Source organism: Pseudopipra pipra, chromosome 1 (assembly GCF_036250125.1).
Source record: "Pseudopipra pipra isolate bDixPip1 chromosome 1, bDixPip1.hap1, whole genome shotgun sequence".
Taxonomy (NCBI): Eukaryota; Metazoa; Chordata; class Aves; order Passeriformes; family Pipridae; genus Pseudopipra; species Pseudopipra pipra.
In genome coordinates, this window is record NC_087549.1 from 72,438,721 (window position 1) to 72,462,240 (window position 23,520).

The window sequence follows — 23,520 nt, forward strand, 5'->3', positions numbered from 1 at the left end:
GACTCGGGATCCTCATTCTGGTGGAAATTCCATGCTGCAGAGTGTTTTTATTGAACAAAATTTTTTATTCGGCAAAAAGCTAGTACCTTTCAGCCAAGCTTTGCTCTAAGCACCCACCCCAGCTTCCAAGGACACAAGGGACCAGGGAGCTAGCCTGAGAGTGGGTGATGCTGGAGCCGCTGCTCAAAACCGGGACCAAAACCCCACGGCCGAGTGTCCGAGAATCCACATTTCAGCCTTAACACCGCTCTGTGGAACGCCCAGAGTCCCCGAGCACCGGAGCCCAGCCGCGACCGAGGGTCTGTTCCTGCCAGGCCGCCCAGGCTGCAGGCCGGGGCCGGGCGGGGCCGGGCCCGGTGCCCGGCGGAGCGTTGCCGGGCGACGGCGGCCGCCCCGCAGCATGGCCGGCCCCGGCCCGTGGCCGCCGGGCGCGGGAGGGTCGCGGTGGGCAGAGGAGGCTCTCGGCATCGCGGCGGCAAGGAGGCGGCCTGCCCTCGCTGCCTTCTCCGCCTTCAGCTTCATCCCGCCCAGACGGGAAGGGCCTCCGGAGCTCAGCTATTTCAACCGGGCGGCCAAGGTGAGGGGGGGAAGAGAGCGAGGCGGGGACAGCCGGGGAGCCTCTCGGGGCCAGAGTGACAAGCCTTCCCCGTGGGTCTCTGCGCAGCATAGAGACGTTATTCTCCGTCCCTCTGCAAGGGCTCGGCCCTCATCATGAGGGACCTGGTCAGGCAGGTGCCTAAAATCATCATAGAATAGTTTGGGTTAGAAGGGACTTTAAAAATCACCTAGTTCCAACACCCTTGCCATGGGCAGGGACACATTCCACTGGACCAGGTTGCTCAGAGCTCATCTAACTTGGCCTTGAACACTTCCAGGGATGGGGCATCCACCACTTCTCTAGACCACTCGTGCCAGTGCTTCACCAACCTCACAGTGAAAAATGTCTTCCTAATATAGAAATGCTGAACATTAATCTTGAGCTAGCCTAATGCCAAAATAGCAGGTTTCATCTTCAGAGGCCTTTGCAAAATATGTTTGCTACTTGTGGATGGCCAACGAGGGTAAAGTCTTTTACTGGACAGCAAGAGAAGGCAGAGACATGGTTTGTCAAGGATTGAGGACTGACAGGTCATGTGGTATCAATGAAATGTGAGGCAATCCACATGTGCAATCCAACCCCGTCTGTCACTGGGGTTGGATTGCAGCACCTGTGGTTTTTCTGGTAACACACACTTTTGGGGATTCTTTAACAAGAAACTTCTCCATTTCCAGATGAGGCAAAAAGTTTTCAATGTCCATTGCACAATTTTTCCATATGCTGAGCTTTAATAATGAAAATCAATAGACCTACTCAAAACAATAACATCATTTTATGCCTCAAAAACTGAATGCTTCTGAAGGTGTTACACTGGCACTTAACACGTACAAGTCAAGGAGGCTCACTCCTCACTCTCTGCTGCATTGTATCACCCTTGTTCCTCATTCTCTGTCCTCATGTTTAACATCAGAAATGAAAAAAATCTTACACCTTCAGCCTCAGCCTTCCTGGATGGCAAACTTTTCTCTCTCCGAAGTGTCATGAGACATTGAATTTAACACCCTTTTCCTCAAAAAAATTACCCTTAAAAATTTCTGAATTGTCTATTATATCAATATAATATAGCGATATTATGGCAACGTATAGTTATTTATAACAATAAATACACCCCATATATTTATCCCATTCCTGCTCAAGTGACAGGCTGCTGAATGTGCCAAGCACTGGACAGTGCTGACTGGTGATTTGTGAGTTTATATCTTGTGTGTCCCTGGGATGTGGGCAGGGTGCAAACCAAAGCACAGTGCTGGGCATTAAAGGAATTAGGACAAGAGGTCATGATTTTCAGCTCTGCCAGGGGAAGTTAAGTTGGATATTAGGAAGAAATTTTTTATGGAAGGAGTAATCAGACATTGGAATGGGCTGCCCAGGGAGGTGGTGGATTCACTGTCCCTGGAGATTTTTAAGATGAGACTGGATGTGGCACTTAGTGCCATGGTCTAGTAACCAGAGCAGTGCTGGATCAAAGGTTGCACTTGATGATCTCGGAGGTCTTTTCCAACCTGGTTGATTCTATTCTATTCTATTCTATTCTTAAGATGAACAGCAAATTTCCTGCATTGACCAGGTGGCCCTGCTAAACTCTACTCTACAAGTAGAGTTGTGATGTCAGACTCTTTCATGTTGATTCCAGCATCACCTTGGGATGGTGCTGTGAGCCAAAGGTGAGCGAGCACAGTTGGTGTCCCGTGCTTAACAAAACATGATAGGGAGAGCACAACAAGATTAAGGCTAGGGCAAGTCAAAGGGCTGGCATGGTGCACTTGGGTCTGGTGGAGCTCACAGTCTACCCAGTCTGAGCAGAATTAGCAACCACATAGTAGAGCTTTTGCTTATGGTATAGTCTGCTTTCACACTCACGATGATTTGGTTTGTGGAAAATGCTGCTCCAGTAGCATGGAAACCAAACATGGTAACAGCTGTTTAATAGGTTTCTTCACAGCCCAGGCCTCAGCCACAGGGGAGGAAACAAGCAGATTCAAACCATTCTTCTGCACAATTAAGGAATTAAATAATTTGATTTTTTTTATTTATACAGCAAAATAATTTCATTCCTTTTTTCAGCTTAAATACCTAAACCCAACTGTGTATCAAAGACTGAAGCAGAAAAAATAGGAAGATGATGTGCTCATCATGTGACCATAAGCCAGAAATTCCTGCCTTTTAATCCCTTGGCTGACAGTTGCTCCCTCCATTGTTTTACATGTTACTGTAGCCAGTTTGCCTGATGTTTCCTCTTCTGAGCTGTGGAGAAGGCCATTACTTATTTTATGTGTGTCTGGAATATTACTGAATGCTTGCAAAGCACTTACCTTTAGTAGCACTACACAGAGGATGCCCACCCTGAGTGCATATTTATTGTCTGCTCTGCATGACTCACTTGCTCAGAAAGGTTTAAGAAACAGCTCAATACCACCACCATCAGCCAGGCCAACTAAGTTATCATTTAATAACAAAGAGAAACAGTAGCAGAAAGTTATCAGTGTATTGAGAACAGAACTGTTGCCTCTACACATCCGGCAGAAAATCTTAAACAGATCATCTGGGAGAGAGCTAGTTTTTCACATAACAGGCTGGCTGCCTATCTGTGAGTTCCAGAAAGAATGAGTTTTCTGCTCTGACACAAGTAAAAATAACGGACAAATAATGCCACATGAATAAAACCAAAGAGCAAATAACACTCCTGGTGGTGGGCACAAATTGGATGCTAACTGAAATTCTGAATGAAACTGGTAGTATGGGGAGTAAAGGAGAAGTAAGGAAATAAGAAATAATAATAATCATGAAGGTGACACATCAGGTGCAGGATGCTCTTGAATGTGACTGAAAATCTCTGAGGCTTAGTGGTTTCTGGGAAATGAAGGGGTAGATAGGTTAAATACCAAATAATCCCTCCTCTTGGCAGAACCAAGTAATGGTGGTATCTTTATAAATTAAGCCTGTGATTACAACAGTGTCTTACTAGTGCTCTTAACTATGGTCTTCTTTTAACAGAACCATTATGGCCTTCTTGACTTGCCCTAACTTGACTATTTTTGAAGGATTGCACTGTAAATTGTAAGACTCGAAATACATGAATTTTTCAAAGGTTAAATAGGACACACTATATTAGAGGGGGGAAAAAGCCCAACAAAATGCATCATTTTTTTAGTCAGCCATGCACAAAGACAGGGATGGATTGATGTTTAACTGAATATGGACCTTTTAATGAAGCTCATTAACATATGACAGTATATTTCAGTAGGGGCTTTTGCTTTTTCCTTGAAAACTCTTTTTGTTTTTGAAATTCCTTTGATTCCATTCACGACAACTTGTTGATTGGATTCCACAAATGCCTTTGTTAGCAGGTCAGATCTTTAATGTTGCTTCTTTGGATACACCTATATCAACAGTTATACAATTATATTCTGTCTTGGGGTGTGCTATATTTTCATACCACTGGATCACAGAATTATCACTGTGGCATGTTTCAGAACTGTTCTCAGTTCTGCTTTAATCAGAAATTAAACGATGATTATGCTGCAGGATACCTTTGTCCTTTTCATTCCAAATTAATTTGGAAACTGCCTGTTTTGCTTTTACATAATTGTGCCAGTTCAACTGACAAATATATGAACTTAAGAAGAAGAATATTAAGTTCAGAAAATGAAAGCAAATAAAGCAGTTAAATTTCCAAAAGTTACAACAGACTGGGGCTGGGGAGAGGGGGGGTGAGATGTGGAAATTGAAGTAAATTGCCACAAGGGAAATTTCAGAGATGACCAGACTTAAAAAAAGGTATCATGTGTCATTAGGCAATTTTGCAAACTATTACAAAGGAGTGGCCCAAACTTGCTAATAAGCTCAGTAATATTACAGTTGTCATAATCTAATACAAGTATTGATTTGACTACATATATTCTGTAATCTGTAAAGTTAAGTAATGCTGTGAATTAGCCATGTTTTCCCCTTTTCTCAAGACAGAACATGTTTTCACCTATGACACCATTTTTAGAATACCAGAAGGTTACAACCAGTATCTTCCTCGCTGTGACAGAAAAAATGCAAAAGCTCATGGTCTCAACATTAATGAGGAGGTAACCCTTTGATGAATTCATAATTATCTTTGTTAAAGTTGATTTTTATTTTTCTGTAGTGGCTAGGCACTACAGGCATTGTTTTACCCTTTATAGTGCACCCTATATGGTAGGAAAGGAATTGGAAGGAGGACGTCATTGTGCTCAGCCTGGAGGTTTAGAAGAAAGCATTAGCCCATGAAGACACTTGAATTAGCTGTTGTTCTTTGGCATCCTGAAGATTTCCAGGTGACAAGACATATGCAAGTTAAAGCACGGGGAAAGAGGCAAACCTTCTGTTACAGAGTTTAGGGAGAATTCTGAATGTCTGTGCCTCTCGAGAGTTGTAGTTCAGGTGCTCCTGCAGCTATTCCTGTGATGCTTGAAAACTTTTCTCCCTGAGAGGACTGGATTCAGAGGCCCTGATTTCACTACTGTCCTCTGACACCCACCCTCCCTACACCAGCATTTGCTGTGAGAGTCCAAGCTTCTGAAGCTGTTGAGTTTGTTATGGAAACTTACACCAGATTGCCCCGCAGGAAGGAAATTCATTGGGAGCTAGTGCAAAGGAGTGGTCAATCAGAACACCATGGACATGCCTCAAAAAGAATGGGCAAAGTATTCAAGGCCAGCAGAATCTGGGTTTGATGTGCAGCCCAATGGCTAAATACAGCCATGGTTTTACACAGCTGCCTTGAAAACAGAAATACGATAATATATATACATAAATATATATGTATGTATTTTTCCATGCAGTGTCTGAATAATACAACTACATACACAAGTGTTTATATATCTATTTATATACACACACACAAATTCACCCAAACACAGAGGGAGAGGCTGCCAAAAAAACCCAAATGAAATGTAACCTTTGTGTGCTATTGGCCTCAAAATCCCAATGGGTTCATGGGATGTAAAGTGATGGGTAGGCTAGGGATGGCTGGTTGCCTTGATGATTATATATGATAAGGAAGAAGGAAGAGAAAGACAAAAGTTAAAATTACTCTAATTGCTGTGTAATAAAATTGTTGTTATTTTATAACAAAGGCCACTGCTTGTGATTTGTCTCACTAGAAGCCACATATGCCAGATATTTCAGCGCAAGTGCATAGCCATAATACTCTTCCACTCTATCAGACAGTGCAGGCAGTATTAGATGCTCCCAAAGGAATCCCAGGAGTGCCCATTACCATCATGTGCTCATGCCTAGTAAATCTGTGAGGCCAGTCTGTCAGCTGTAATCTGTGTGAGGCTAAAAGTGAGTGAGTGACGACTCCAATCAGAAATGAAGTTTTTTATTTCAACAAAACAAAGACAACTTTCCTCCCTCACTACCAAGCCCAACCCCAACTGGGAAATTTGTGTAGAAGGTTTAGTAATGTAAAGTTCAGATTTTTTACTGAGTGCTTGCGTCAAGAAAACTCACTTTCCTACCAGTTTTCTTCCTAAAGCCAGAATGGGCCAGAATTCATACCAGCTCTGCTGGGCAGTGCACACTAGGGATTCTGTCTGAACAGGTGTCCCTTAATCCAACCCTTTAATTAGCATGGAGACACATCAAACCCCCGCCTGTTTAATGCTACATGATCCTGCTGTACGTGATGACACCCAACACTGGATGTAGCCATAACTAAGTGCAGGTCATGTACTCAACTCCTCTTTAATTATCATTGTGGCCCTCACAGACTTTATATAACTATATTATAAAATATAATAAATAAAAATACCACAATCAACATCTTTCTAGTACAACACTGAAAGCAGAAAGGCTGAATCCACCACAGTACACTGCTTTACTTGAAGTGGAAAAAAAAATAAAAAATGCTGCAAGTAAGCCCCTCATTTCCTGCAGAGCCTGGGTGCACACAGGGAATTCAAGAGCACAGTCACAGATACTCAGTTTAGCTACATGCAGCACAGTAACTGCAGCAGCGTGTTTGCACCAGGCTGCCATTGCTGATTTCAAGTGTTAGCAGTGCTAGAATTACACGCTGCGAAGGCGTGTAGCAGGACGCTTCCCAGCCAACTGTTGGAAAATCTGAAATCCGCTGAATGCCAAACCCACAAAGATAAAATGCCAGTGTGCACAGTCAGTGCTGTGCTACTGAGGATGCAGAAAATTGATTCTTATTTGTTTAAAAGGAACACAAACTATTGAAATTACATACTGCTGCCTATGATTAGCGTTGTAAACCCTGTATTGCTAGCAAAGTCTTTCTTGATGGTACAAAGACTTTGTCATTTCTCATTTTTCAACATTTATCCACAAATAGGGCAGGGGAGAAAATGGTCTTAATTTTGCCTGCTGCTCTTTTTGACTTGATTTTCATTCTCGTGGAGTTAAAAGCTGGTGTACTGAATAGCTTCTAATAGGATAGAGTAAGGTGGGCAGGAGGACTGGGGGATGAATGGTTGTTTTGTAATAGGCTTTTCTCTTGAGGTTTCTTCGGGATTTAAAAAAAAAATTAGAGTTAACAGCATCTTCCCAAGAATCTCAAGTTTTGTTCATGAGTCTGGAAATGTCGGAAATGTCTCTCAGCTGACTGCCCTGCTATGATACCCCTCCAATATGTGGTCCCACGTGCATCCTCACAGGACCCAAGTTCTGATTTGGCTCAGACTTGTGTCTGTTGTAGCAAAGAAGTAATTTGTTTGCACTTGAACAGTCGTGTGGCATCTGCATTTTGATTTTCCCTTTAGATACTATTTATAAGACTAGATAAACACATCGGGGACCAAGGCTTACTGTATTAGCCAGTGCACAAACATACAAGCAGCCTGATAAGCCTGAGACCTTTGGCTAGGGAAAAACAAACAAATCCTGTCTTTCCCTTCTGACTCCATAGCTCGCCATTGCTGTAGCACAGGAAGGAACTGCAGATTTTAGATAGTGATTGCACAGTCACTTAAAGTGTAGCTAAGAACAAGCTTAAAATTATCTTTTCCCAGGTTATTTTTCAACCAGTCTACTTCCTATCATTACAGTTATTTCTGTAATCTTACAGATACAAGCATTTTTAGTAAAACCTTTCATTGTGCAGAATTAAAGTAGTATATGCTTTATTTCCTTCAGGGAAAGCTTGCATGGACTAGTGGTTGCTCAGGGTTTTTCTTTAGGCTTTGATTTTTTTTATGCTGTGCTTTCACTGAATCCTGTAAGCAGGGTAGGTGTTGCTGTAACACGGGACACAAATGTCTCCCATTTTTCAAATGAATCATGCAAGTCAGTGCAAAAGAAAAATAATAAAAATAAAATCTGTGCTTTTCAGTACCATAGCATTTAATTTGCCAGTAATCACATGGTAATCGCGTGTGTACGTATGTGTGTAAAAAGTTATCAGTCCACAGCTCCATATCTTATCATCATGTCATCTAGTGATACACTAATGGTTTATTCATATATATAAAAAACTAGGGAAGGGATGGAACAGTAGGGGTGTAGATCACTGCTAAATAAATATACATCCGTATAGCAAGTGCTGTACAGTTTTGTCAGTTATTTTGACCCTGGCCACAGCATATTTAGCATTAGAAAACTGCCAAGTTTTCTATTCAGTTATTTTCTTATAAGATGACTTTTATATTTTCACAGGAAATGGCAAGACCTGTTCCTGTGTTGTCATCTTCAGAGTATGGGAAACGTGTAAACAAGCCCTTAGAGCAGCCAACCAAAGAACATACAAGGGCTAATCACCTCCATGCAGCAATATACGGGCAAAAGCGCGGCACTCGCTTATTGGAATAACCTCCAAGACTGGATCCATGTTAAATCTCTTGCATCTGTCATTGCCAGCAACATTTATGTAGAAAAAAAAACCACATCAAAAAGCAATATGGTGCTTCTGCCTTTTCCTCTACGTTTTAGTTAATGAAAATTATCTGAATTAAAAATAGGATGAAAGAGCAGCTGTACTTCTCCTCATGCTAATTAAAATGCATGTCTTCTCCTTACATTCTCACAAAAATCTCATGAACAGCAGCACCAACAAGAGCTGAACATTTTAGGCAGTAAAACTGCAACTGAGACCTGTTGGGTCAAAAGCTCATTCTGCAACTCTAGGCACTGCTTCTACATAACTATTCACAGACTTAACATTTAATCAAGCTTGTCCCTCAAGGTATCAGTGGTCACGAACTTCTTAATCCTTATGATTTTGCTACAGAATTGTGAGCCATCATTTTATCTGCACAACAGCTGAAACGGAGATTCAGCTCAGAATTTTCTAAAATGGATGGGCTTACCTATGAATGGGCAAATAAAGAAGTGATCTACTTCCAAAAGGGCTTAGCAGTTCCAGTAGGCTTCAAGTGGAAGTCAAGTTAAAAGAACTTCTGAGCACTTACCGTTTGAATAGACAAAATCTGGGTTTAGCTGATTTCAGACATTCATTTCACTGACTTTCACTATAGGAATGGTGTCTAACAGATTGATCTGACAAGAAAAACCATCATTGGTTCTGTATCCAATGCTGAAAAAAAGGGAAAAAAAGTAATACTAGCAGAACAAGCACTAAATAGAGCAAATGCCTAAACTTCCTTAAATATTTAATGCCTTGCATTCTCACTGAATCCAGTACTAAAGTTTTAAGGAAATTTCAGAAGGAGTTTCTCCTGCAGCATATGCATCAGTTTGGTTCTCAAGAGCCATTGATCCTGCTGTTGTTTAAAGCTGAGGCAGTATTCTTTGGAAATGAACAACAGTCAGATTGATCATGCCAAAATAAGGACTGGAAGTCCACAGCTTTGACTGACACTAGTTTTGTTAGTACTTACACACAGGAAACCTATGTCATTTTTGAACACAGCGAGATTTCTAGTGAAAAAATAACAGAGGCAAAATCTTCTTAATGTGGGGCTTGGATAAGTAATAAATTAGGCAATCAATAGCACTTGTTTGACATGGTGTGAGAAGCAGAGCACATAGAGCAGCCCATTCAGAGAGGTGTTTGTTACTTTCATTATTTATTACCTGCAAGTTCCTCTGTACTCAATGGGCTAGGGACAAAAGGACATTAACTGCTATATTCAACAATAAATATTACATTAAACAAGTCCAGCAGCATTAAATGAAAGGAATCACGGTAAGAACAGTCAGAAGGAAATGTTTTCTAATAATAGAACGTTTTTTCAAAAATCAGTATCAAATGTATACCAGTAAAGAATGAGATGGAATACAGCCACATTCTTGGCAGGTTATTTTTAGCTTGGGACAGTCAGTACAAATTGCTTCTTATAAGTAGCCTTACTATATTTACATACCATCTGTGTTTGAAAAACTACTGGAAATCAAATTTGTTTGAGAACACCACCACCTTCTGGCCTGTGTGATAAATAGGCACCACCACTTCATTCACCACAGAGAAAAACTGAGTCATCAAAAAACACCTGAGTTTTCCCATCTCATTTCTTCGCTTACATCACCCCCTTCTCATCCTTCCTCACTTCTGAAGGCCTTTCAGAGGTTGTTCCTCTGACTACTTGTTTCTCATTCAGTTCTGAGTGGCTGACTTCTCCCTTCAGTGCTCACTGTTAAAAGAATACCTTGACAAATTCTTCCATATTAGGGATAAGTTCCTTATAAATGTCTGAAAAAACATTTCCTCTATTCTCCTTCAATTTCTCTTTTGCTAGGATGATGAACTGTTAGGTTATTGATGTTCTAAGCTTACTGTTACACCATTAGAAAACATTTCATTACCTCTTGGTGCTCCCTCACCTGTCTGCACTGATATCCTACTGTGAGTAAGGGTTTTATACGTGCAAAAATTATCATGAACAGAATGCACAGCATGACACAGGGGAAATCATATTCTGCATCTCGATTTTGCATCTGGTAATCTCCAAGGATTGTTGGGAAAATTGACACACCTGCAATTCACAAATTATTAACAGTAGCCTCAGAAGGAAAAAAGGCCACACCCTGTATCTATTGGTAAAATACACAGAATGTCAATGATGTAAAATTTTTGCCTTTATTGTATCAAAACGTAACAGCTAAATATCAAACTAGGTGATGCTGGGAATTCTGCTTTGCTACTAATAAATAATAAGCTCACCTGAAAATGTGTTTTACGTGACAGTTCATCAAGTATACATAATACGATCAGAACTAAAGCTGTGTTGTTTTGCCTTCATCCATCTGCAAAGTAATATATTGACCCAAGTTGGGGCACACTTGTTCCGGATGAAGTGGGTACTGGTTCTCTGGTTCTCAGTTCCAGTATTTCTACTCATACATAAAAAAGGACTGCCACAGAACATAGTTCTTCTGAGCTTCAGAGCATAGAGTTTCTGTAAACTGAAGGAACTCTGGAGGGCATATGTGACCTTATTTAGACAGTTTAGCTAAAACTGCCACCAAAGACAAAACTACAGATAGAATATATCCAGAACATTGGGTGCCCCCACAGAGACAGTTGGCAAGTCCATTATCCTGTGGCAGCTGTTACTTTACAAAGTAAAGCAAATCTTTTTTTTATTAAAAGCGCTCTCATTTTCTGTAAGGCATTGTTACTTATTGAACAGCATTCTACATCTGTTAAAAGCAATAAGCCAATATTGCTTCAGCAACTACTGCAAATTTTAGCTTCATGAAAGATTCGTAAAATTACACAAACAGCTATAAGTAAATTGCACAATTTCTTCTTATACTGCCAAGAAAAGCCCCAATTAGTAGGTAGCATGGCATATTCTTTACATTCAGACTGGCCAGTATCCTTGAATAGTCACGTGTCTGTTTGCAGCTGCGAATTAGAATGAGTGAAATACAAGGCAAAAGCAGCACTGACTGTCTGTCACTCACATCTGTCAACTTGTAATAAATACTGACACAAAACTTAAAAAAATATGATACTCTTTATTACTCTTTACATGTCAATTGTTCCAAATATTGGAAGGTTTCAAATTCAGAAGCTCAAATTATCTGCGGTGGAGTTATTTAGAAAACACCATTTTTCTTCCATGCACAGTATTTACACTCCGCAGTACAGGAGGTCAACTTGTGATTTAGTGGTATTCTCCAGTGTCATCTGCTGAGTCCGCATGTATGAGGAAAGATTTTTTTGTGCAGATATTCTGCCATTTTCCTGCAATTTTCCAGACTCTCTATCTCAAAATATGGAATCTGGAAACAAAACAAAAATGATTGCTGGAAATACCTTTTAATAAACAACTGGGTAAGAGAGATGTTCATTAAGCAGATGAAAAATTACACATCAAAGATTTTTCTGCTTTAAAATGAAACATTTAATCTTAAGTGTATTACTGATCTGTAAATCACCTGAAAAGAGATTATTGTAAAACAAAGAGTGAAATCCATTACAGTTTAAACTAAGTTAAATATTATGGAGTTAGGCTTATATAATAAGTGATTATAAATGGAAAATAAAATCTTGAAAAACTAAAAGTATGTTTAAAGGTAAAAATACCTCTACTTAATTCAACAGGAAAAATAAAGACATACTTGTTGTGAACATTTTATTTACAATACAAATCAGTTTGGGGTTTTTTTAACTCTTCCTTTTAAACCCCAAATTCAAACCTTTTAAAAAAGAATTTAATTAAAAATGCCAATTCTACAGAACTCTTACACAACATTTGCTTGTAAGTCAAGACTTGAATTAATCACTGCAGAGATGTAATCTTTCAAGCAGCCACTATTTAGCAGAAAACACAGACAGAATATACCAACTGATCCAAGGAAGAAAAAGGACCTTCTATACACCCTCAAAGAGGCAAAAGCTAAGCAGAGAGAACATAATATAGTAAGGACAAGACTACATCTGCCTTAGAAATTACTTGAAACTAGTTTTAAGCATTGTAAAATAATGTTTTACATGTTTATATAGCCAGAGCAAAAGCAAATTACTGTCTTTGGACTTTACCTGCACAACTTCATAACCAAGTAACTGAAGATGTCTCTGTTTAATAGCTTCTTCTCCCAACAGATTGTGGCTATTGGCACAAAATCTATTTTGACCATCAACACAGAGGGCAATTCTAAAATCAAGCATAAATGTAGTATGAAAGAAAAACTCCCAACAACCACTTATTTAATCACAAATACTGCAGTTCCTAACAAGCATGAAACAATACCTCCCTTCTTACTTCCTTATACCACCTAGAATCAGATTTTGCAGGATGGGAGTTACCTAGTTCAGGACAATTTAAATCACTCAATATAAGGGCAGGAGCTGAAAGCCTGAAGCTTAGTGAAACTGATCTGAAAAGCGTTTTTTTTGCTCTGAACAAAAATTACCATACAAGTTAATGAGAGATTGATATTTTTAATACTACTATTGGTAAGCTGTTTTGACTTCTTTTAGAAGGAAAAACACACAAAAAACTTGCCTCAGCTTGACAGCATTTCAGCAGCTAAATTTATTTAACTTACTAGTTTACCTGTGAAATCCATTACACTTCAAGTCAAAGTTAAGTTTAAGCTAAATCTGTTTAAGTTAAACCTGTATGTATGATTGGCAGCATCATGGATTATAACTAAATTTTTTCTCCTTGGTTTCTATATCTACTGTTAAAAAGTTGCTTAATTTTCAGTATGTTAAGTATATTGTGACCTTATTTACAGATGAAAACTGTTATTTCAAAAAAACCAGTAAAGCCCATTCTTAAGCATTTAAGCATGGGATTTTTGAAAAAATCTATATTAGTCTCTGAGTCTTGTGAAAGTTAAGCTGGAGAAAGCATAACTTTTTCAAAGTATTTTGCTTTCTTCACAGAAGTGCTGTTGCAAATAACACAGGGAGGCTGCTTAACCTTATCTAAGGTTTCTCAAAATAACCCTTGTTTAACATATTTTTTAAACATCTATGCATTTGTCAATTAAAACCCCCAGCATCTGTAGCAAATATCCTCATTACACAGGATTCCTTACAGAAGTAAATTTGTGAACTAGCTTAAACTATATTAAATCTATGCAAATACACTTGATTAAAATTTAGTTTTAATTTGAAAATGAATTACAGAAGATCTAAATACATTACTAGAGGCCAAACAGGATCACTTGATCCTGACTCTCACTGGGTAAAGAGACTTATTGCCTGACACCACACAGTCAGGTGGCAAAACAATAAGCAAAAAGCACAGATTGTTAATTTTGTCCTTTTGCCAGTCGTTTTATTGTGAAACCTTAACTTAGCTGAAGTCAATGAAAAAACTCCAAATAGTTTAAATTTTGCCAATGTTTCACCATGGATGCTCTTTGTCAATGTTAACCAACATTTTACCAACGGTTTCTTTTATTCTCTTACCGTTTGTGTACCTCTTCGTGTTGGGCCACAGGCAATACAAAACCTTCCTCATCTAATTTAATCTCGATATCTAGTACAAATGAAAAAACAAGTGACATTAAAACTCATTCATATAATGAACTGTTTACTCTAATTCTCATCCTCTCAGTCTTTGTTTTATAAAATAGCTAAAATACTATCACAATTCTTTTTTTTCTGAATCACAAAGGCTTGCAGAAGATGTATGTAGACTTAAAACACGTGAGTGATATATAGCAAGACTTCAGCCTTTCCTAATGCTAACCAGCAAATTAGTATTCCAAGTCCACTAAAAACCATAATGTAGTCAAATGGCACCTTGCTGCTGTGGCTAGGGCCTCTGGAATTTGAGGGCTTTGTGAAGAGTCTCTCTCTCTCTGCTCCCATCCCTTATTTTTCTTATTAATTCCCTAGTTTTATAGGTTATGTCAATTTGCAAACATGAGTTTTAGACCTAAACCCTTCCAACTTCAACACCCAGGTGGAAGCTGAAGGCAGAAAAATTCTGGAATCATCCCTCTCTTTTATTAATTTTTTTTTAAAATCCCTCTGACATCCATGGCATCCAAGAGGCCCTTCCCTCAACATTGTATTATCATCCACCCCTCCTGGGCACACATCTTTCCTCATCACTACCTTCTCTGTTTCCTTTCCTGCTTCATGAAATACTCTTTTGCTCACTCCTCTCCTTCAGCCCACAAACCCCCACTAACTATATGTAGTCAGTTGTTCTTGCTGAGGGGAAAGAAGCCCAGCAGGGCACAAGGCTGCCCACCTTCCAGTTCTCCCTTTCTCTACTCACCACTAAAGCGGGGAGAGCACGCAAGTGGCACTGCCTCATTTTGCTTTACATTATACAAATTGTTTAAAGGATAAGGAGCTGATAGTAAAAATACAGAATGCAAGAGTTAGCAGCTATTTTCAGTACAGATGGGCTGCGTGAATCCCAAGAAATGCTGTAGTTCTTTTCTCCCCCTTTTCTTCTTTCTGACTGTAAAAATGGATTTACTTGAAGTTCCCAAGATGTTTCCCCATTTCAGACCTTCTACAGAGTTTTGTATTCCAGTTTACTTTTTCTATATTTGCAGAATTTAGAATGCTTACAAAGGGAATTAAAGTTTTGGCAGGATAAACTCACATTTAATTATTAATCTAAAGAAATGTTACTTACCAACTGCATAGAAATATGGTGTTGATACTTTTGATGCAAAATATATTCTTTTTTTTAGTAAATAAAGTAATCCAGTCTTCACCCTCTTAAGGAGGTGAACATCACAAGAACTGTGAGGCATTGGAAAGGCCTTTACTCGATACTTTGGAAGGAGTTTCGGACCCTACATAAGGACAGAACACCAAATCAAACAAAAGAAAAAGGAAATAACATTTTTGTAATTAACTCATTAATGTAGCAAAATGTATTCTGTGCATTTCAAAGCCAAGTCTGTTGAGAGACCTACAGTCTGAGGTATGATCTGCTGGAAACTTAAAATCCCCCAAACAACCACCAGAACATCCTCATCAAGCTTCCACACTGTCATGCTGAATATGCTCATGAGAAATGCACAACTGTTTCCATTCCTCTCCAGTCGGGCCAACATCAAAGTGTGCCTGATCTCTTTTTGTGCTTCACAACTTCACAAGCCAAACACAGAAACAAAACAGCTGTTGGAAAAGTATTTGTAAATACAAAAAAAGTACTTTAATAACTTAAGAGTTAAGTTAGTTCTGTCAAACACACAAATATATCAAGTCAATCAATCAGGTAGAAATGTTTCATATTTTCACCAAGAAAAAACAAACTATTTTGTCCAATTTGAATATTTTTATGGGAAAGACAGTCCTCAACTAATTATAAAAAGGGTCCCAATTAACTTATCGCCTCTTGTTAACATCAATTCTGGTTTCACGTGTACTGTACCTCATAAAATGGGCACTCCAGGGTGACAGTCAGAAAAAGCTGGGTTAGCTGGGAGGTAACAACTCCATTCAAACCAGGTGGCTGAGCTGAAACAACAACATTCAGGCTTTCAGGTGTACCTTCAACAAAGTATCTTTCACAAGCCACCACGCAGAAGTTAGGGAAAGCTATTCAGTTTAATGTGCAGAGATCTTTACAATCGATCAATTTACTTGATCACTACAATTCTCAGTAACTGTTTGAATGAACAGTTAAAACTGTCATATTCTTTCACCAAAAGAAATGAGGATCTCAGAAACAGCGAATATTCTATAGAGAATAACTTTGAGTGGAGGTCTTGGATAAATATCCCCTTCCAATAACCCCTTCTCCCCAAGTTATAATACCAGAATTTCATTGTTTCGCCTTTTTTTTTTTTTTTTTTAATCTGCAAGTAGTGGATAATACCAAATAACTTCTGGAGATTTGTCTGTGTCATAAATATCAACCCCTTAAGGTATTTCATGTTAACAAAAAATAAAGTAACCAAATTTCTAATCACTTTGAAAATTTGACCTTAGTTTTATTAACAGAGCAATCTTAGCTGAGATCTTAAGAAGTCACTCACCTTTCTGGCATAGCTTACATCTCTCTGTAATGACACTAAAAATGCTTTACTATCTAACACAGAATTTCTTAAAATGTTGTGTTGTTCATAATAGGTTTGTGTCCAAAAATATTGGAATATGCAATAATTAGAGCCAAGGTCAGGCTATCACATGGGAGATGTTCTAGCAGCCTGTATGAGACAAACATGGGGAAAACCAGGTCACTATTTTCTAGAAAAGCTGAAGGATTAACCGAAATAAATTTTTAAAGGGAATTCAAGTCTCTGTTTAAGATTGTACAGTCAAATTTTCAAACTCATCTAAATGATATAACATTAAAGATAACTGCAACTGTGACAAGGAGGCATCACTCTTTAGCCTCCTTATCACTATTCTCTTGAATCACTTAAAGCCACATCACAGAATATTCTTAGTTGGAAGGGACCTATAAGTATCATCAAGTCATTGCTGATTTGTCAGAGAGTGATAAAAAACTATGCTTGACAAGAGACAAACCACAGAGTAGAAAAAATGTGGAACATTCCTAGAGAAACATGGCTCCTTACCTTGAAGCTTTTGCAGAAAATAGGGACTAAATATTTTTGGCAGAAAATTTAGTGGATAACGTTGAATAAGGACACACGAGTGTAGCAGGTTCACCAAGGTGTGAGGCTGAAAGTGACTAAGCCGAGTGTGCAGTACAGTTTCAAGCCTCCTAAACAAGGAAGAAGCACTTGGAGGCAGATAGTTAAGAGTCCCAAATGGTACAATATATTCAGCAATCTGGTCAGTGGTAAGTCTGTCAGCACTGGAAATGAAACTTTCTGCCACTGCATCAAAGATGGGCTTTGAAAGGATCGCCTTTTTGCAGCAATACTGCATGACTTTGCAGACTGTTTGAGGATGCATGGTAAGGATGGACTGAGGGACATGCATTTCCAGTGCCTCTGTAAAAATTTGTTCACGATGTCCAAAGTATAGGAAGGCGTCCAGGACATTTACCAGTTCATAATCCGTGAAATATGGAACATGTTTAGCAGAATGTTTACACAGTGCAGTAACTAAGGCAACTGCCTGAGTCTGACAAAGAACCACCAGTGAATTCAGTATTACACTTGCAAAGTTTGGGCTTAGCTGGGAAACTGCAGGTAAAGTGACACTGTTCAGTCTGTTGAGCAAGTTTTGGTATTGTTTCCTTTCCCTGGCAGTCAACTGCAGTATCTTATAAACCATCACTATTTCCCTTGGACTCCACTTCTCAATGTCTTTTTCTTGCATGTGGTTCACAATTTGTTCCAGCATCGCACAACTTGGGCTTTCCAACTCAAGCAAACTCTCTCCAAGAGCACATAGATTTTCAACAGTCAACTGTGCCTTACCAAGTCTCTCCTCACTCTCTGAAAGCAAGCTCACCATCAACGTGCTCTGCGGATCTATACATAGCGTTACCAAAGCCTGCAACGCGTTCAACAGCCCAGTGTTTGACAGTTTTGAAGATTCGAATTCAAATTGCAAGCATAATGCCCTGAAAACTTCATTCTCTAACACTCCAGGGTTTTTCAGACCACTGTCATCCACCTCAACTTCAGAAATCCTCTGCAGGGCTCCTGCGGCCATAGTATCAGACATGACTTCTAGAGAGCTAAGAAAGTCAAAAATCTCTTCTGATGTACAAAGGTTGTTCAACTTCTTGAAAAATAATTGTTCATCCATCCACATGTTATCAGATTTAGTACAGTTCTCAGTATCTCCACAGAGACGCACAGTTTCTTTAACAGAAAGTGACTGCATCCGTAGTTGAATGTGGTTTTTTCTACAGAACATATACTGAGATTTATCTTTGACACATAGCATCCTCATGGCTACAGAGCTACAGCACTGGGGCTTTTGCTGCCCCTTGATGAAGCTCAATCTCTTGCTTAGGGTCATCAAAACAGACCTGCTTGCTGGTGTGCTGGACGAATAAAACTGGAAAGTTTTTCGGCTAATCAAAGCCATATTGAATCAAGTAGGTTCTGAAATAATACCTAGAGGAAGAAAAAAAAATATAAATATATAGTTTGGGAAATAGCACTAGTGTCATTAAAACGCAGCAAAAAAAAAAAAGACCTCTTTAGGCGGCTTGGAGAGGACTGGGACGATCCCTCTGCCCCAGACATCAGCGCAAGGCAATGCAAAGAAAAGAAACTGCCGGGAGCGGCGAGACCTGCGCGACAGGCTGTAGCGCATCTCTGCCCCTTGTTTCCCTAAGATCGCTACGGGAGAGGAGCGGGGAACATACACGGACGTTTCCCCGAGCAGAAACTGTGGGGCGGCGCTTTGCCCTCCACCCTGCGGCCCGGGCGCTGGGCGAGTCTGACACGGGCGGGACAGCACCGGCGGGGCTCCTCCATCCCTCTCCGCCTCACGGCCCCAGCGTCCCTCCCGCCCCAGCGCCTACTGCTACTGCTGCTGCCACTGCAGCCAAGGAACGGGGCCGCGCTCCATCCGTCCCGGGGGCACGCGGCAGTGGCAGGAGCGCCGCTGGAGCCTCACCTCCGCCGCCATGACGGCCAGCGCGGCGCCTGCCGGGATTTTCCGGCGCTCTCCTGGCGGCACCTCCGGGCGCCGGCAGCAGCCCCCGCCCCCTCCCCGCGGGGCTGCGCTCACGCCGCCCCGGCTCAGCCCACCCCCTCCCTCCCCGCCCCTCCCCGGCTCGTCTCGGCCGCGTCGCCGCCGCCGCTGCACCCGGCTTGGCGCGGCTCTGCCGGGACGGTCGCGGAGCGCGGGCTGGCGCTTTGCCTCAAGAGTGGGATTTGTGGATCGCGTCCTCCAGCGCAAGTACTCCCGTACCCCGCTGCGGGGGATAGCGGGCACCGGGCGGGGCAGATGCGCGGGGGTGTTTATATTTGTCTTGGCGGTAGAGTGAAAGTGGTTCTGAGCAAGTCACCAGGTGTTGAAAAAGGGGCTTGGGAATGGCGTTTATGTCTCTGAAGGCACCGTCCCACAACCCGGTTCAAAGCCACACGGGAGAATGTAAAACCACTGCACCTAAGTTTCTTGCTTTTTTATCCGGTCCGTCGGCACCCAGTTCGACATATTTGACAGAGTAGGTACATGACGTGCATGGTCTGGCCTTGCAGTAATTGCCGGGGCCAGCACGTGTCGTGCAGTGGCATTCACGGATGGCTTGTTGTGTGTTGACTTACGAGTCTGATAGACTCCCTGCTAATCTTCTGTGGACTCTTAGATTTTTTGACTTTTCCAAATACTGGATCAGATGAGCTGTAATTTAGAATTTCATCCTTAGTTTCGTGTTAAACCCTGCTTTGATCCAGCAAATCCCAGGTAGTTTTCTCGGCTTAAAGATTGTTTTTTAAATGTGCAGCTACCAACACAACATGTTAAAGGCTGCTGCTGTAGTAATACTGTTAAAGTTAGAAGGATTCTCTCGATCGAGTTAGAAAGCTCGATAGTAAAGAATTACCATTTTCCCCCCTCTTCATTCCAGTTGAACTTGCATCCTGTAAGTGGAAATGGCATATCATCTTTGAAGAGTGTATAGTGCAGCAAAGCAGGAGAAGTGTGGGCAGCATGTTCATCTAACAGCGTATTGCTGGTTTATGATTGTTCATCTGCAGGTAGGCATGACTAATTTTTCTTTCTTTGAGCAGGCATCCCTTGATCATTTTGTGCATGGGGCTCTTTTCGGTTGTTGACAGAAGACATGTTTGAATCATAATCAAAGGAGTTTATTGGTCTATTGATGACATAATTAACTGTTAGGGAGTTAAATTAACTACTGTTTAGTCAGTTGATTGAATTACATATTCAAGATCGATAGCAACAATGCAACAGATAGGATACTAGGCACTTACAAAATGTTAATAAATAAATGCCTACAAATATTTAAACAGCATTCTGTATCTAATTCCGAGGAATTGTCTAATTGTGGCCTCTCCCATTCCCACAAAGATGCATTCACACTGCTACATACACACACAGTACCCTCTCAGGATGCATATGCATCTCCAGCATCATCCGCTCTTCTGGCCACATGGATTCTCTTGTTTCCACATGCCTTCTGAAAGAAGTGCAGTTGCTCCAGTTTTGCTATGCAATCTACTAGTCCACTCACCAGTAAAAAAACTCTCCCCAAGTTCACATATATGCACCAAAAATGGGTATGATTACTTTTTGCACCCTTTATTGTTACTGTGTGTGGAGTGGAATAAGCTTACAACGTCTTATGGAGACCGCGGCTGCTCTGCCTGACCTGGGCGGAGGTCATGGCAGTGTTGGAGCAGCATTGACCATGTCAGACCACATTGTGACTGGTGTTCTTTCTGTTGCCCTCTCCTTTCCCCCTACTAAAATTTTTGTGCTGCTCAAGCACGAACGTCTTCCCAAGCTGAGTCTTGTTTGAAGTCTGTTGGTAGTCCCTTGGTTATGATGTTGGCAGCTTACCCCTCAGCTTTTTGTGTATAGAAGGCTTCTATGCTACGGTGTGGTCCCAGTGGAAAACTGATTATCTGTCTCCCTTTTTGAGGTGTGAGAAAGAATATAGTAATGAAATGCCGCTTCATCTTTATTGGGTTTATCCAATTTTAGTCGGGCGATGCCACCTGCTGACAAGAGAATTAGGTGAAAACACAGCACACGGGTGAATCTGCATTACAACAGGGATCTGAGGGTATTTAAATTGTATTTACACTATTTTATATGAATCTTCATAGTTATCATGTCAGCACATTTCTTTGTATTTCTTCTGGAAAAGGAGGGTGAAGAATCATTGTGTGTATTGTTTTGTTGTATGCATCTTCTGTGCACATGCACGTGAAGCTGTTTATGTAAACAAATTTATTTAAAATGACTGTTAGGGTAATCATTAATATTTTGAGGTAATACATGTAATCAATTTAAGGTGAAAACTATAACGCAAAATGTAGTAGAAGAAAATACAATGAAAACCTCAAAATTTTCTATTAAATACACTTTTCATGGAATTCACATGTGTTACAGGCACTGTACTCTTAAGAACTATCACTTAGTTTTGCTACTTCTGATGTATAATTATGCTTTAAAAAAAATTCCCATAGGAGAAAACTTCCACAGTACTGTGGGGGGAAATATCTTGCCATATCAATGGAGTACAATATTGTTCTTATAGAATTGAGCCATGTTTGTTTTCCCTTGAGAGAAACAGAAAAAAGATGCCACAAATTACATAGCCACAGGTTTCCATAAATCAGCGCGTGTGGCTTTCTCTAGCTGAAGCTCTGTGGGGGCAATAGGTGAAGTACAGCAAATGAGACCCAGACACATGAAAAATATCTCAACTTGGGAACTGAAAATTACTCAGTTGTAATTCTGTGTATCTGAGTTCTACTGCAGCTCCTTAGCAATGACAAAATATTGACAGAAGATTAATTTGTAATGTCCATGTGAAAGACATTCTGTCTTTCTTATTTACTGCTGCTTGAAATTTTTCTTACATCTGTTGTGTTCTCTGTGTCAAAATCATGGAAGAAAACTTCTTGGATTCAAACTTTCATGGGACAGGTGAATGGATAAGGTTATGCATCTCATTCATCCTACTGCTTATGAGAACTTTGTGAAGGAGTGTTATTTTACACTATGGCGGATTTCTCTAAGATTGTTTCTGACTTTTAGGAGAAAAAACCTCAAACGGTAAATTCCGTAGTTCACAGAATTGTCTGAGTTGGAAGGGACCCACAAGGATCATGCAGTCCAACTCTTAAGTGAATAGTTCATATGGTGATCGAATCTATGACCTTGCTGTTATTAGCACCACGCTCTAACTAGCTGAGCTAATCTCATGGTCAAGTTGCACTTGTGTAAGAAACTCCTTTTTGAAATGTGAAATAAAAATCAATGGTTTTTCTCCAAAGTACAGACATAGTGTACAGTAAAGTCATTTGGGAAAAAAATACTGATTTCAGAAAAGAAGAAACTAAGAGTTCTATTTTTTTTTCTCAGGCTTCGTAGTTTGACTTCACCAGGTGTATGTTGTGTTTGGTTTCCAAATACATCTTAGAAAAGTGAACAAAGCAGTCATTGACTTGAAATGGAAAATATAACTTATGTAATAAAGATAATACATATTTTCATAAAAATAGTTTTTGTGTTGTATTGTTTACAAGCTAGATTCTTGATACTGGGGATATTGCAATATTATTGCAACATCAAGGCATTAGAGCACACAGGACCAATACTATGAGTCCTTCAAAACCTGGTCTACAAAGCTTAGTTGTGAGAAATGGCTTCTTTTCAGAGTAGATGCCTCATTTGCAAGTTAAACACCAGTACTGCTATCTTTAAAGTATCTCTTTTAAATGTAAAGAGTAAATCTTTACTCTTTAGAAGTAAAATCTTGCTGTTCTGCTTACAATAAATTCACTTTTTCTAATTCTTTTTTCCCCTGCAGTGTCTATAGAAAAAAGTAAAAATCCTGTGTTTTGGGAAATGTGCTGTGATTCAAAAAGGAGGTTTTTGCTCCTCTATGCAACACAAAAGGGGCAGGCAAAAGCCATAGCTGAGGAAATATGGCAGCAAGCAGGTACCCATGGACTTGAAGCTGATATGCATTGTATAAGTGAAATGGATAAGGTGAGATACTCCACACTGTTTTGAAAAATAAGTATTTAAGAACTGCATTTTTCTTCATGTGCTTGAGTGGTGGCCCTTTATAATCATGAAGGCTACCTGATTGCACCCACCTAAAATATACCATTGAATTTTAAATTTTTTTCCTTATGAATCAGTAATTTGGACCAATACTCACAGTCACTTAGTAGCCTTCTGCCAAAGATACATGTTTCTTGTGACTTTTTTTATTAGAACTGTAAATCTTTATCTCTCTTCTAACAATAATTCAGTGATTTCTTGAAAACTATTTATTTATGCAGTAGGGTAAGGTCTTGTGTTGTTAGAAATGATGCACTTTTTCCCCCCTCTTTGTTCTGTTTCTTTTGTTGCATTGATGTTCTGTGTGCTGTTAACTGTGGGCTCCAGAATGGCCTGGATCTTTTGTGGGGTCTTCTTGTGTTGCTTAGCATATGCGCTCACTTCATTT

At 40.1% G+C, this 23,520-nt stretch overlaps 3 protein-coding genes across 10 annotated transcripts in view; 2 read left to right on the top strand and 1 right to left on the bottom strand.

Moving 5' to 3' along the window:
• The first annotated feature begins 351 nt into the window (after positions 1–351).
• On the top strand, positions 352–8,562 carry CFAP90 (cilia and flagella associated protein 90). 3 transcript variants are annotated; one of them, XM_064661057.1, is made up of 4 exons: positions 352–577; positions 4,562–4,674; positions 4,771–4,902; positions 8,249–8,426. In XM_064661057.1, the coding sequence occupies exons 1-3, from the start codon at positions 401–403 to the stop codon at positions 4,853–4,855; spliced, it is 375 nt and encodes a 124-aa protein (XP_064517127.1). In that variant the 5' UTR covers positions 352–400; the 3' UTR covers positions 4,856–4,902; positions 8,249–8,426. The 3 variants fall into 3 exon arrangements, 2 of the variants coding, with proteins under 2 accessions (XP_064517127.1, XP_064517119.1); XR_010431982.1 differs by having other exon boundaries at positions 362–577; positions 4,558–4,674; XM_064661049.1 differs by lacking the exon at positions 4,771–4,902 and having other exon boundaries at positions 368–577; positions 4,558–4,674; positions 8,249–8,562.
• A 2,930-nt stretch (positions 8,563–11,492) lies between these two features.
• On the bottom strand, positions 11,493–19,073 carry FASTKD3 (FAST kinase domains 3). The gene is made up of 7 exons (XM_064661018.1): positions 18,981–19,073; positions 17,012–18,472; positions 15,859–15,944; positions 15,112–15,274; positions 13,923–13,992; positions 12,540–12,654; positions 11,493–11,779 (listed from the first exon to the last, which is right to left on the bottom strand). Exons 2-7 carry the CDS (start codon positions 18,441–18,443, stop codon positions 11,681–11,683), a joined length of 1,965 nt encoding a protein of 654 aa, XP_064517088.1. The 5' UTR covers positions 18,444–18,472; positions 18,981–19,073; the 3' UTR covers positions 11,493–11,680.
• Positions 19,074–19,082: 9 nt separating this feature from the next.
• The window catches only part of MTRR (5-methyltetrahydrofolate-homocysteine methyltransferase reductase), a 32,192-nt gene continuing 27,754 nt past the window's right edge, over positions 19,083–23,520 (top strand). The window contains exons 1-3 of one of the 6 annotated variants that reach the window (XM_064660956.1): positions 19,083–19,273; positions 19,936–20,065; positions 22,873–23,054. In XM_064660956.1, coding sequence (XP_064517026.1) covers positions 22,911–23,054 — 144 coding nt within the window. In that variant the 5' untranslated portion in view covers positions 19,083–19,273; positions 19,936–20,065; positions 22,873–22,910. Of the gene's footprint in view, positions 19,274–19,333; positions 19,538–19,935; positions 20,066–22,872; positions 23,055–23,520 lie in introns of those variants that run through there. The other 5 variants (XM_064660975.1, XM_064660966.1, XM_064660985.1 and 2 more) reach the window with 5 other exon arrangements.

What these genes read in the sequence shown, in the direction of transcription:
- CFAP90 (XM_064661049.1), top strand. Translation starts at nt 401, where the DNA reads ATGGCCGGCCCCGGCCCGTGGCCGCCGGGCGCGGGAGGGTCGCGGTGG. An exon ending in ATTTCAACCGGGCGGCCAAG is followed by an intron (nt 578 to 4,557) that starts GTGAGGGGGGGA and finishes CCTTTTCTCAAG; the next exon opens with ACAGAACATGTTTTCACCTA. An exon ending in GTCTCAACATTAATGAGGAG is followed by an intron (nt 4,675 to 8,248) that starts GTAACCCTTTGA and finishes ATATTTTCACAG; the next exon opens with GAAATGGCAAGACCTGTTCC.
- FASTKD3 (XM_064661018.1), bottom strand. Translation starts at nt 18,443, where the DNA reads ATGGCTTTGATTAGCCGAAAAACTTTCCAGTTTTATTCGTCCAGCACA. An exon ending in TGGAGTGCCCATTTTATGAG is followed by an intron (nt 15,275 to 15,858) that starts GTACAGTACACG and finishes GTCCTTATGTAG; the next exon opens with GGTCCGAAACTCCTTCCAAA. An exon ending in ACCATATTTCTATGCAGTTG is followed by an intron (nt 13,993 to 15,111) that starts GTAAGTAACATT and finishes CATTTGTACTAG; the next exon opens with ATATCGAGATTAAATTAGAT.